Source organism: Clinocottus analis, unplaced genomic scaffold (genome assembly GCF_023055335.1).
Source record: "Clinocottus analis isolate CAN_PGR_092001 unplaced genomic scaffold, fCliAna1.0.p SCAF_1, whole genome shotgun sequence".
Classification (NCBI taxonomy): Eukaryota; Metazoa; Chordata; class Actinopteri; order Perciformes; family Cottidae; genus Clinocottus; species Clinocottus analis.
This window is the reverse complement of record NW_027175820.1, coordinates 5,198,105-5,211,715: the sequence shown is the minus strand read 5'-3', so window position 1 is coordinate 5,211,715 and position 13,611 is coordinate 5,198,105. Positions and strand designations below refer to the sequence as shown.

Sequence of the window (13,611 nt, the reverse complement as noted above, 5' to 3'; positions counted from 1 at the left end):
AGAAGAGCGACACAGAGTCTGTAACGAGCTCGGAGCCTCCGATCCTGACGAGAAGCACCAGCCAGGACTCCGAGGCCAGCACAGTGGTAGGGCACGGCCAACCCGGAGGACACGCACTTTGTGACGCACTCCTGTCTATACCAGCTCCACTGGACCTGCTTTTGCTTAAACTTGACTGACCAACTAGCGATAATATTAATCATTGTGATCACAATGACATAATAAAAATGATGACAATAGTTTTTTTAATATAGCACCTTTCAACGTTGAGCACAAAGTGCTTACCAGATCATTAATTTTTTTAAATAAAATGCCTGAACTACAAAAATAGTGATAAAGAGAGAAAACAAAGTTTGTAAAGTGTAGACTGTCTTTTAGTGTCATTACGAACTCACAGTGTGCAACCAAACTTTTATGTCAAATTCTAGTGGAGAACCTGCAATTATGTCTGTTTGGATTTCACTGTCACTCCTTTTTATTGATGACACGGTTCTCAGACCTTCATCAGGTAAAAATCATGAGAACAAGATGTGATAGTGTAACCATTAAAAAAAAAAGGAGTTCCCTGATGCAATAATTCACAAAAATATATACTGTGTGTGTGTGTGTGTGTGTGTGTGTGTGTGTGTGTGTGTGTGTGTGTGTGTGTGTGTGTGTGTGTGTGTGTGTGTGTGTGTGTGTGTGTGGAGCTTTTAAGCCAAACCACCTGCTCTTTAAACATCGCTCATGTATTGTTCTTACACCTATTTTTTCTTTATTTTCTAGATAAGCAACAGCTCTGGAGAGACTCTTGGTGCTGACAGCGACCTGAGCAGCACCGCCGGAGACGGCCTCGGCGGGAGAATTGCCGCCCACTTAACTCAGTCCAGAGGGACTCTTTCTGACAGCGAGATCGAAACCAATCCAGCCACCAGCACTGTTTTTGTAAGTATAAAGGTCCCGATACGTACATTAAACTACTTTAACTATTAGGCAGTTTAATTATAAACATATTCAATTCAAGCTTTAAAATGGTGTCTGTAGTCAACGGGATCTCGGGGTTCCCCATGCACACTCGAGGAGCTGGACGATAGCTGACTGGTTTTCCTCCACTTTAAAGAATTAAAACATCAACTTAAAGAATTAAGTCTAAATAAGAACTGCAGATGCGAATTAGCAATAGCTAAAGTCTGGTACTGTGCATCAAATGGTAATACATTTATGTTTTAACTGTACGTGGTCCCTTTCAATTAAATATATATATAGATATATAACTATATATCTATAGATAGATCTTTATTTGAAATGTGTATGTATGCATGCATGCATGCATGTATGTATGTATGTATGTATGTATGTATGCATGCATGCATGTATGTATGTATGTATGTATGTATGTATGTATGTATGTATGTATGTATATATATAAATAAATAAAAAAAGAGGCGAGGGTAATGTCAAAACACTTGGCCTCAGGAAACCCCATCATTCACTCATCAAGATCACTTCAACAGTCCTTCTATGTCGGCAGCAGTCTGGTGTTGCGCCGATCAAAATGAGTGCAGAAACACGTGCGTTAATACTCAAAACACATGAGACTGTATGGTTTATATATTGTTCAGTTAATATATTGTTCAAGTTAATATATTGTTCAATTTGAAGAAAGAAAATGGCCTTGGCAATAAAAAAAGTATCGGTTCAGGCACCGTTTAGGCACCAGTATCGTTTTAAAAGTATCGGTTTAGCACCGGTATCGGAAAAATCCCAAATGATACCCATCCCTATGAGACTGTATTGTTTTTGAGGGGTCATTGTTCTAGCTGTTGAGCCACAAGCATGACAGTGTCCCGTCTCCACAGGGAAAGCCACACACTCTGAAACCGAGAGCAAAGGATCCAGCGCTTGCTGTGGCGAAGGGGCCGCCACCGCCGCTCGTGGAGGACCTCAGCATGAGGATCTACCTTTGTGAAGGCCTGCTGGGTACGTTGAACCACGACCGCTCTCTTCACCGTCCAAGCACGAGCCGAGCGGCTGACATTCACTCTGATGAGTCGACGAAAGGTTTTCCTTCCTGTTTTCTTAAAAGCACTGCATTGCTTCACAAACGTTATCTTGGGTACTTCCACTAGTGTTGCTTTATTTTCTGTTACTCCAACTTGCGTTGGCTCTGAACCTTTACTGGCTGATATTTTATGGAGAAGAAAAAACTAAACTAAAAACAGAAGTGAGACGTGATGACCGAGAAGTGGTGTAAAGTTCTTTCATTATGAAACGGTGAACAAAGCATTTGTGAAGGTCAAAGGTTGCGCCCTGATGTTTGTGTCACCTGACAGTTTTACATTGAGCTGAATTAACACGACTGATTGAAGAGGGAAGTTGCTTTTATACGCTGATTCAGAAACCTGAAACGGTTCATGGTCATACTGGGAGTCATGGTAAAGTACTTTACACATACTGGGAGTTTGGTGATCGGTGTGTGACATTGAACACAGTGAAAGACGTCTTTTAAAAAAATGGAAAATACGAACATTTACAACAAAATATTAGCAATAAACAAACAAAGTGACAAGTGTGTATTTAAAGAGTAACTGTTGTCTGAGAGGTTTGGTAGACTTAATTTAAATGCAATTAAGACATCTGGCAGATCTGCACAAAACAAAAATGAATTAATTTGAATGACACTTTTTAACTATAATTTTGACTTTGGTGTTGAACGGATCACAACCATTCAGCGTCTCCGTTCCTCCTGGGTGGATCTCGGCTCGCTCTGCTCTTGTTTATGCCATTAAACCCTCTCGCCTCTCGCCTAACCCCCTCCTGCTCTCGCTGCTTCTCTTCTCTCCTGCTGCTCCTCCTGGGAAATTCTTCCAGGCCGCGATAAGAGCTCCGTTTGGGATCAACTAGAGGATGCTGCCATGGAAACCTTTTCGCTAAGTAGGGCTAATCTCTTGCCTTTCGCCCTTTTTTTTCTGTTAGTGTGGGTGTGTGTGGTGTGTATCCGTTGCTCATGCAGACTGGCTCTGTTTAATCTTTGATGTGATATCATGTGGGTGTCTCCTGTCTTTTGGTGAGCAGCACATCGGTTTTGAACGTAAAAAAGAAAAGAAAATATACGCAGTCCAGCAGAATTTGTTTGCAATATTCTCACAAAGGGAAGATCAAAGATTTCAAAAAGATTTCAATTTGCTTTCATGTTAACTTTTAACATTTATTTCAATTTCTGCTCACTTCTCTGTTAATCTTTCACCCAGGTTTCTGACTAACTTTCCCATGAACTTACAAGCTTAACATTTCACGAGTTTGCTTGTTCACTTAGTGCATGTTGCCTTCAAGTGCTGTCGTAAATGTAGTTAAGAGGTGAGCCCTCAACGGCCAACCAGCTTGTAAATAGTGTAAATGTTGAGATCTCTATTAAGTTACCACAATGTGAAGTGGAAAGAAAAGCAGCTGGCTCTGCCACTGATATTATATCTGAAATATTTTCCCTTATTTTTTGCTTTTCCTGTGAACTTTGTGTTATTTACTTCCTCCTTTAAAGTTGAGATGCTTTGTTTGTCTTAAACAATTTGACTCTGAATGAACTAGGATTGTGTGTCTGAGAGACTTGAACCGTACGTATTTATATCAAAGAACGTGTGCTTGTGGCTGCGTTGTACGTTTGAGGTAATGTCCACGCTGTGCACGTGTTCGGAGCCACATGTGTTCTGTCTGCATGTGTTCAAAGGTAAGGAGCGCTCAACCCTATGGGACCAGCTGCAGTTCTGGGAGGACGCCTACTTGGATGCAGTGATGTTGGAGCGTGAGGGCATGGGCATGGACCAGGGACCACAAGAGATGATTGAAAGGTTCAATATGGACACACATATACACGTATATTAGATTACTTCATCATGATGATATTTGAAACATGGACAAACCTTTTGTTTTGTTTGTCAACACAGATACTTGTCTCTCGGCGATCATGACCGCAAGCGTCTGGAGGACGATGAGGACCGACTCCTGGCGACCCTGCTGCACAACATGATTGCCTTTATGCTAATGTTGAAAGTACGGTGGCCTGTTTGTCAGCTTAATCATAACTTCACTTTTTTTTTTCCTCTACATATCTCAAGTTTTATGACGTCTTTTTGTTTTATTAGTTGGACAAAAATGACATCAAGAAGAAAGTGAGACGCTTGATGGGGAAGTCCCACATTGGCCTCGTCTACAGCCAAGAGATCAACGAGATACTGGACAAGCTGGCCACCATGGTGAGCATCTGGCTCCCGAAGACAGCGAGCGCCTCTTCCATCCGCCCTACTTCTACTGAACTATACATTTTGCTTTTAGAACGGCCGCGAGCTGTCCATCAGGCCCAGCGGCAGCCGGCACATCAAGAAGCAAACATTCGTCGTACATGCAGGCACCGACACCACGGGTGACATCTTCTTTATGGAGGTACGACGAGTCTGTGGTTCATAATGCTCCTACACGAGCTCATGGGAGTAGTCAAAGTCAGCTTTATTGTCAATTCTGTGCAAACATACTGAAAAGTTAAAAAAAAAGTTCCTCTCCTATCCAATATATAAAGTGGAAATAGATCTTTTTTTAAAGAACATTGAGACAAGAAAAACTATCAGTCTGTATTATAGCAGCAGTCAGACATAGGAGTCTAAAAAAAGGAGGGAGTGGAAGATTTCAGTTTCCTGACAGCCTAGTGGACGAAGTAGACTTTGTAAAAAAATTAATTAAAAAAAGTCCTCCTCAAATGTTGCATCTCATTTTTCTGATTATTACTCATCGCTGCTTCAGGTGTGTGACGACTGCATCGTCCTGCGCAGCAACATCGGCACCGTTTACGAGCGCTGGTGGTACGAGAAGCTCATCAACATGACCTACTGCCCCAAGACGAAGGTGCTGTGCCTCTGGAGACGCAACGGCCAGGAAACGCAGCTCAACAAGTTCTATACCAAAAAGGTCAGAGCGGGGCTTCTTTTTGATCATGTACTTCTTAGTATTATGATTATTACTTTACTTCAGATGTTAAAAAAACTTTTCCCTCTTTGCGTTCTAGTGTCGTGAACTCTACTACTGCGTTAAAGACAGCATGGAAAGAGCTGCAGCGAGACAGCAGAGCATTAAACCAGGTGAGTCTCTCTCTCTTTCCGTCTTTCTGTTTTAACGATGATTCTTTTCGTCGGAGAGGATTTTAAATTGTTCTTCATTTGTTGCCTGTTGGGGTTAGAGACTTGGATATTCTCAGTGATTATAGTTTAAAGGTTTTTTACATTGTTTTTGTTCAAAGGAACCACATTGCTTCACTTGGTGGTTCACAGTGGTGGCACCTGGTATGATTCAGTTGCAAAATTATGACTTTATAATCTCTTAAAATACAAATTGAGTGGATAGCCAAGATTTTTCTCGGAAATTTACAACAGCGATGTCATCCTTTTTTTCTCACTGAATATTGCAGTTCATATTCTTTATTTTCTTTACTTGCAATGACACTGATACCACGTCATGAAGATGTCATCTTTGTAGTCTGCTTAAGGCGTGACAATAAAAAGTCTCATGGAGGATAAGCTAAAACCTTTCTGGCCCACATCTCATGCCAGCAGCATGGAATGTTTTCAGCCTGCTGAGATTCAGGATTACTTATCTTCACTAGCTCTAAACTCTGTTTTCTTTTCTTTTCTTTGCTCAGGCCCTGAGCTGGGCGGAGAGTTTCCTGTCCAGGACATGAAAACTGGGGAAGGTGGACTGCTGCAAGTCACACTGGAAGGAATCAACCTTAAGTTCATGCACAGCCAGGTAGGAGGCTCCTGCCGCAGCAGAGAAGCTGCTTCTCATCTCACACACGGGCATGGAAATAACAAAAACTATCACTTATGATGGTTGACAGTTCATCCTGTCCTTCTGTTTGCTTCATTTCCTTTCATCTCGTGACGTCTTCCTCTATTGTAAAAAAAAAAAAAGTCTGAAAATCTGTGACGACGCGTTTGATTGGCATTCACCCCGACGTCTTTTCCCTTAGAGGAAGAATTCCTGTCTGTGCTTTTGCTTTTTTGGATTTGCGTGTGTGTATGTGTGTGTTCGTATGCATGCGTTTCCCTAAACCAATATTAACACATCCATCCACACAAGTTTCTTTTTTGACATCCGTGGTGCTCAAACCTCATTGTTCATTTACTGTGTGGGAGGAGACCAAGTGTTAATGTGCGTTTCGTGCATCAGCGGTAAGACGGGTGACCTTGAGCAAAGACTTTTCATTAATAATTGGCTATTTAAATAGCAACTTTTCACATTTTCATTTTGGACCCCTGAACATCCCCATGTGTTGTCTTTACGTTGTAGTCAAGGCGGTTCGTATACCTCCTCAGGGTTGTTACAGTTTGTGTGTGTGTGTGTGTGTGTGTGCGTGTGTGTGTTTGAACAATGTCCTGTAGTGAGGAACAGAGATCTGGGAGCTACTAACAGACTCTTTATACATAATAATCATCTTCACAAACAATTAAACAAAAGAGGGTGAGAAATATATCCTAAATCGTTTTTTGTTCAAGCGTCTTTCATCTCTTTGTTTTTGAGTTTTCTGGCTTTACCTTCTTTTTTTTTTTAAATTCACTCTTTGTGAAGAAGCTCTGAAACTCACTTTCCACTTCCTGCACAGAACCAAACGGCAGAAAGGCGCAGTGATCATAGTGGAGCGTTAGGCAGCCAGAGAGTCAGATATTTCCCTCAGTTGGTGGAGACCAAAACTAGAGCTAAAAACTTAGTGAGTATTGGACAAGATTCCCGATGTGTGGTAAAGTCGCTCAGCACCACCAGTCTGTGTGTTGTGTTTTCTAGCTTGATTCTGCGGGTTTGAATATATTTAGTTTGTTGCTGTGAGCACCACAAATAAAGTTCTAATAATCTCTAGAGTAGAAACTCCAAACTTTCGGCTCAGCCTGATGCACGGTCGTTCTATAATTTGGGTGAACTGACCCCTTTAGCTGGGTTGTTGCTTCACTGAGACACTGTTTTAATCACTGCTGGCTTTTCCTTGCTGCTTCTGCCTTTTTCTACCTCAGACTCCTTGGGCTCCAGTTGATTTTTATTTTTTAAGATTCGTCATCATACAAATTATTACAATTAACCTTTTAAAGACAAGAGTTTCTCAAAAGATGCTCAATGTAGAGCCCCGCAGATTCTAGAGGCATTAGAGATGTGAGAGTTTTTGGACGATCAGCCCGAGGAGCTTTACTCTTTTTAAATGACTCAACGCAAACACACACACACACACACACACACACACACACACACACACACACACACGATGTGAGTGAGCTCTGGGTCGGGGACCCGGGATTGGCCCTTGTGTACCTGTGCTGCTGTGTGAGTGCGTGGTGTTGGTGCCGGCCCTTGTTGCTGGAGGAGGAGGCATGGAGGGCTCTGGGGGACTGAGATGTTTAAGTCCAGGAAAACAAAGGTGAATTCAGCTCTCGATACACTAGTCAAACCTCTAGTCCTCTTTTTTATTTTTTTATTTAACCCCCTCCCCCTATTCTTTTGGGGCTGAAGCCTCTTGTGACCTTTTTTTGTTGTTGTTGTTATTTTTCTTTTCACATTGGCTCCGCTAGCTTCTTAGCTAACGGTCGAGTTACACCCGAGTGAGGCTCCCGTGGATAAGCGCCCTCTCGGAGTGCCGTCGAGTGTCTGTGCTCTTCTGTCCGATAATAATCCAAACCATTTCTCTCCCATGCTCTCTCCCCCTGCAAGGAGCGGAAGGTACACAACCTCTGCTGTGTTTGCTTATTAGCAGTTACATCTTATTGGGTTCCTTTTTGTTTGTGTTTGTTTTCTTCTTTTTAGTTTTTTACTGTTGTAGCTGTCCGGCAAATCTAATTTTGTGTCATTGTCTACATTTTTATATGGAACTTCCATGTATGCATCATATGGGCCATATTGCATCCCTAAGCATAAAAATACATGTTTTTTATATATATTTTTTTAACTACCTTTGCTGTTTACACCCCAAATATAAATGCCAGTTCTGTTATGAAACATCATTTAACCGTCGCCCACGTATGCGTTCGATCATGGAAACTTCTCATTGTGTGCTTTTTCTTTTCTTTCCTTAGCTGTTAAAAGCTTGCACTTCATTGTGTATTTTTTTTTTTTAATTTAACCTTTCACACTGAATAAAACGAGTTTAACATGTTTAATTTAGTTTTCAAATATGAAGTGTTAACTTTTCATCCAGTGTTGTTGAGTTAATAATGTTTTGTTTTGTTTGTGTTTTTTGTTTGTTTTTTTAGGTTTTCATAGAGCTGAGTCACATTAAAAAGTGCAATACAGTGAAGGGAGTCTTTGTCCTGGAGGAATTTGGTAATTACACCATCTATTGATTCTAGGCCTGTACTCGGCACGGCAGTAACTCAGCGTCATGGCAAATGTATTGACGAGGGCTAATAAGGGTTTCGCTAAATTGGATACTCGCTCACCTCGAGGAACGCTGAGACTCTGAAGTCTGCAGGTGACTACGTGAGCGATGAATTCTTCACACCATGTGTTTTTTTGCTCGTGTAAAATTTTAGAGCGAGCCACGTTTTTAGTGTGAATAGGGACGGAGTTGCTGCGAGAAATCAAAGGTCTGTGCAACGTAAAACAGAGTGAGGAAAGTGTGAGCCGTTTATATGTGCAGCGTAAAACAGGAGAGGGAGGAAAGTGTGAGGCGTTTATATTTTACAAGTAGGCACTAAGCGAAAAGCTTGTAAGAAAGAACGTTAGTTCTTAACAGGTAGATGTGTCACTTATAATAATATACCACTGCCTTGTAAGAGAACCGCATAATCTATATATGTATATATATATTTATCATTCATATTTAGGCGACTCTGCCTAATTGGACGTTTTTTTCGTTCTTTTTTTCTTTTTTGTTTGCGAGTTATCTTGAAAATGTCTTTAACAGACTTGAAAGGAGGCGGCGCTACCTGATTTATTCACTCGTTATAGTTATGTTGTTATAAGATATAGTGACAGTTTGAGCAAATATAACAACATGATTGTTATTTAAGTTACAGCAATTTAAGTTAACTGCAGGTTTAAGCGAAGAATAAGTAGTACTTACCAATTAGACTCTTTTTGTTTTGAGTCTGAAAAACACAGGATTCATCTAAATTTGCAGTAAAAAAAAATATATATAATTTTTAGGTGTTAATGCGTCAACAAAGGGCCTATTTCACAATGCAAAATGTTTAATTTAAAGCAAACCGAATTTAAAGCCCACATTTTGATTTCATCGTCAACATGACAAACAACTTTATTTTAAAAAAAAACATGAGCCTGACAGAGAGAAGCGATACAATGATTTGTGCAGTAGTTCAGGCTGTGTCTGTTTTTAGAAGAGTTGGTCCACGTTTACATTGGTAGGAATAAGTCATGACAGACTCTCGGAGCAGGAATATGGTTAAAGCTGATGCCAGGCTGGGTTACTGTCGTGTCTCTGTGCTGCTTTTGTAATGTTGCCCTCATCTTTGCCACTATGAAAACCTTCATTCTCCAGCAGGTAAAGTGTTGTCACCTTTCTCCTTTCTTACCCAAACTTAACTCTGTGCAGAATATTTTCCTCACTCCGATCCTTTTCATTGATTTATTCTTTCTGTGTTATGAGTCTCCCCCCTTCTGCTTCCCTCATCGCTCGCTGTTCATTTGGGAGATAACCTGACCTCAGACTCCCATCACTCATTCTCCGGTAGTCAGCCTCTGAATCTCAGCAAGTGGAGATCTTTGGTGGGACTGTTTCTTTTTTGTTTTTGGGTTTTCACATTTCCAGACCTCCGCCTTCTCATGTCCGCTACGGGTTCACAGTTACTAATGAAAAGTCCATCTGTCCTGTGCGCAGTGACGCGGTCCCGGGTCAAAGGTGTTTGTCCTCTCTGAGATGTTTTTCTGTGATGTCTTTTAACTTCCAGTTAATTGGTCTAATTCAAGTTATTCTTGATCAAATTTTTCCCATCTCAATGTTTCTTGTTTGTTATACAACATTTTTCTATTTTTATTTGACCATTTTGTGGGCCATGAACGTCTCACCAAAACAGTCACAAGTTCAAATGTAATAACCCCAAACCCCCCTTTTTGTAAGATGTGATCAATACGCCAGACAAGGACCTTAATCATTAACATGGATTCAGCAGCTGGTGAGCCACTGTTGCCCTTGTCACCTCCCCTGACGGCCGCTCGATGTACTCCTGACTGTTGTGGTAGACTCTTCTTGGCCCACATCTCATGTTACACCTTGTTGGAAGTCCACCTCCCTCCCCCAAACCTCTCAAGTATGAACTCATTAAGGTTCCTGCTGCCTTTGAATTCTTTGTTTTGTCTCTTGCACCGGCATAGTTCCTGAAACTAAAGAAGTGGTGATCCACAAGTACAAGACCCCCATGGTGAGTCCTCGCTCCTTCTGTCAGAGTCCATACTTGCACCGGTCACATGGTCACATGGTGCACACTGCAGAAATGTGCCTCCCTTTACCCTCCGATAAACATTCCCGCTGTGGAGGTGAACCACTTAACGCTTTATAATGTGTGAACTTAATCACTACGAGTGCAGCGGTTTGATTCCCTCTAGTGATTAACAGATTAAAGCCCGTTCTGAGGGTTGGCCCTGTGTTCACCTCACTCTGTGTTATGACTCCACTTCATCTTTCAGGATGTGCAGCACTGATTAAAAGCGCTGAACGTAACACGGCGGCTATTTAGACCCTGGTGGATATGCTACTTACTTTAGCAATAGTTAGCTCGCCGAAAAGATTTAGGAGTATGAAGAGTAAGTGTGTTTAGGTAGTCTGTTCTCGTGAATTAAGGACTCTTAATTCGACAACAATGCTACTTTTTGTGTTTATGAAATGGGTACATGCATACAGTACAGAGTGTGCTCGGGTTGGTTGCCAATATTATTGATGACTTCTGACACCTTATGCTAAAATCATCTGCCTTTGAATAGAAAATAGTTTACTCTTTGATTAATACATTCATACATTTGTGGGCTCATTAGATGCAAAGATACTGCACCGTGGCTTAAAATTATATTAGAGAGGATTTTAAAAGCTAAACAAAGATTTAACTGAATTTTCTGAAAACCTGCAAAAGAAAAAGCTAATTTACACACAAATATTGGCACTTTAGTTTATAAAGACGAGCAGCAGGTGGCGCTTGTCCTCCAGTGAGATGCTGTTAAACGCTCGAAGAGGAAGAAGTAGAAGAAGGCCCAACCCCAGATGTGGGGAAAAACCTCATCCCCACACAGATCAGTGGACGCTTCAGGTTTCTTCCTTTTATAGACGGACCAACTTCTCCACCTCAGCCAAGCGTACGCTGTCCGTTTGCTTTTTTTACATTTTCCAACGCAGTGTTTTTCTCGATGCGTTTTCGGAGAAGCCGTCGTTGGAAAAGGGTCGGCTCTTTTCAAAACGATACGTGGCAGGTGATTGGATGAACCATCTGTCAGTCAAACGTTTAAAGGGAAGCAAGTCGGGAGAAAACCCTTCAGCGCTGATTCTTTGAAGAAATACACCGATGTAACTGACGCTGTAGCCGCCATTGTGGTTTGAGAAGGAACAGTCGGTGCTCGCAAACCTAAACCCCACCCACATGTAAGCCACACCCACAGGTGCCAGTAGCTCCTCGCAGGACGCCGATTGGTCCGAGCTCTGACTCACCGGACACGAACGCGCTGCCTGAAGCCCAACGAGGTGTTCTTCAGTTGACTTGTTGATCTCGTGAGCATCATGAACCCGGCGGGTTCCACGGGGCTCTTTAAAATCTCGCAGTATGTTTATTATTCCTGCAGAGAGCCTCGTCTCTGTTCCTGGTTTGTAACGTCACATCTGGGTCGTTATCCTCCTCACCCGTCGTTTCTTTCCTTCTGCAGGCGCATCAGATCTGTTACTCCGTCCTCTGCCTTTTCTCCTACGTGGCGGCAGTGAAGGGGAAGGACGCGGAAGGAAAACCCAAGATTCTGTCACCGAGACCCCTTCCTAGCTAGTCTACACCCCCTCCACTCCCACACCTCCTCCCCCCACCACCACCACCCGTCCTCGTGCCTCTCTTACTTGAAAACGGCATCTCCGCTCTGAAAAGCAGAGACTTCTGACAATCCCCGACTCTATTCTAAGCACACCTCGCTCCTCTTGTGTACATACCGGCTTCGGACCCCTTTTCAGACCCCGTACGTGTCGACGTGTTTAGTCCGTGATGTTGTGTAAATACTTCCGCCGCTGTCGAACCAGCTAGCTAAATGTTTGCCTGCTCCCAAACGCGGGAGAAGTGACTCCTTCAATTGTTCACGGCGCCAAGATCCCAACCGTTCTTACCGTGAGGGGTCGGCCCGAGGCACAGAGTGCATGCTGGTCCCGTGCACAGCCTCGACCCCCGTCTCCATTTGACTGCGTGAGTTATTCTGTGATTATGTGTTTACTGTAAAGTTCCAGTCTGTCTAAGTTTAAACTGGTGAAAACTCCCAGATGCCCTCCTCCGTGTCGTGCAGGTCGTCCCATGTTGAAAAACGCAGCTGTGTCCTGGAGCGCCGCATGTAGACGCTTCTTCAAAGTGTTTGAACCCCAAAATGCCGTGCGTGTTCTCAGATGTGTTGCCCCGTAGGCCGGCCCGCCGGCTGAAATTACTGTACTAGTTCTGCTGTAAAACTTCTCGTCTGTGGTCTGCTGTTATCAATTGCATGTTACTATGAGGATGACAAATAAATATTATATATATATATTTCTATATATAGTATTTATTTAATATATACATATATTGACTGTACATTTCTCTGGAAAAAAATAACTTGTTCCAACTTGTTAATTTGCTAGATGTGCAATACTTAATGAGTAGTTAGCCATTGCCATGTCTCCTTGAGTTAACTGGCTTCCACAGAGTGAAGAATGTAAGAGAGTTTTTGTGTTTGTTTCTTTTTCTGAACGTACACATTGGTCCAAGTGAATATGACGAGTTTGACTGTTTTTAAAAGTTTGTATTTTTAAAAGGTACGCAGTCACATGGAAAAGAAACCCGCTGCCGTCTGTGGTGTGATCCATCCTTAAAACGGGTTAGCAATTTCCTTTTTTAAAATTTCAGTGTAAAGGATCATGTTTCATGTGTAGGACGTGAAATCGTAATGAACACAAAGTCAGCCCAGTTTAAAAAGTAGCTACAAATTGTTAGCGCTACGTTTCACTCCTTAACAAACCACTTTAAATGTTTAACGCAACAAAAGAAGCTAACTATCCTTCATTTGTGGCGTGACTTGAAGGCCCGGTGGGCTTAACCAGAGCTGCTCCATGATGGTCGTCTTCTCTCTTTTTTTTATTCCAATTTTCAGGTCCAGGGTCATGTTTTCTGATGGCCTTTGTTAGAAATGTTGCCACATCCTCTGCTGTGCCTCTGTGGACCTGGACCTGGCAGAAAAAAAAGATATATATATATATATATATATATATATATATACAAACATAGACGCATAAAGATGCACTAAAAACAAAACCAACATTTCTGTCATAGTCCGTCAAAAAATATGTATCTGGAAATAAAAAAATATTAAAAGCAACCACTTGACCAAAGTGACATCAACGCCTGGATCAATAGCTTTGATTGATAGTTTGGTCCTAACATTTATTAA

General features: G+C 41.9%; 1 protein-coding gene across 18 annotated transcripts in view; it reads left to right on the top strand.

The window, feature by feature from the left end:
• The window catches only part of madd (MAP-kinase activating death domain), a 47,008-nt gene extending 34,998 nt beyond the window's left edge, over window positions 1–12,010 (top strand). For 6 of the 18 annotated variants that reach the window (XM_068577278.1, XM_068577302.1, XM_068577327.1 and 3 more), the window contains 14 exons: window positions 3–86; window positions 766–924; window positions 1,839–1,959; window positions 2,851–2,913; window positions 3,704–3,824; window positions 3,921–4,026; window positions 4,119–4,229; window positions 4,309–4,416; window positions 4,771–4,935; window positions 5,033–5,105; window positions 5,663–5,769; window positions 8,256–8,325; window positions 10,336–10,382; window positions 11,869–12,010. In XM_068577278.1, the coding sequence (XP_068433379.1) occupies window positions 3–86; window positions 766–924; window positions 1,839–1,959; window positions 2,851–2,913; window positions 3,704–3,824; window positions 3,921–4,026; window positions 4,119–4,229; window positions 4,309–4,416; window positions 4,771–4,935; window positions 5,033–5,105; window positions 5,663–5,769; window positions 8,256–8,325; window positions 10,336–10,382; window positions 11,869–11,982 (1,449 nt within the window). In that variant the 3' untranslated portion in view covers window positions 11,983–12,010. The remainder of the gene's footprint in view (window positions 1–2; window positions 87–765; window positions 925–1,838; window positions 1,960–2,850; window positions 2,914–3,703; window positions 3,825–3,920; window positions 4,027–4,118; window positions 4,230–4,308; window positions 4,417–4,770; window positions 4,936–5,032; window positions 5,106–5,662; window positions 5,770–8,255; window positions 8,326–10,335; window positions 10,383–11,868) is intronic. The other 12 variants (XM_068577375.1, XM_068577258.1, XM_068577294.1 and 9 more) reach the window with 6 other exon arrangements.
• The last annotated feature ends 1,601 nt before the right edge of the window (window positions 12,011–13,611 follow it).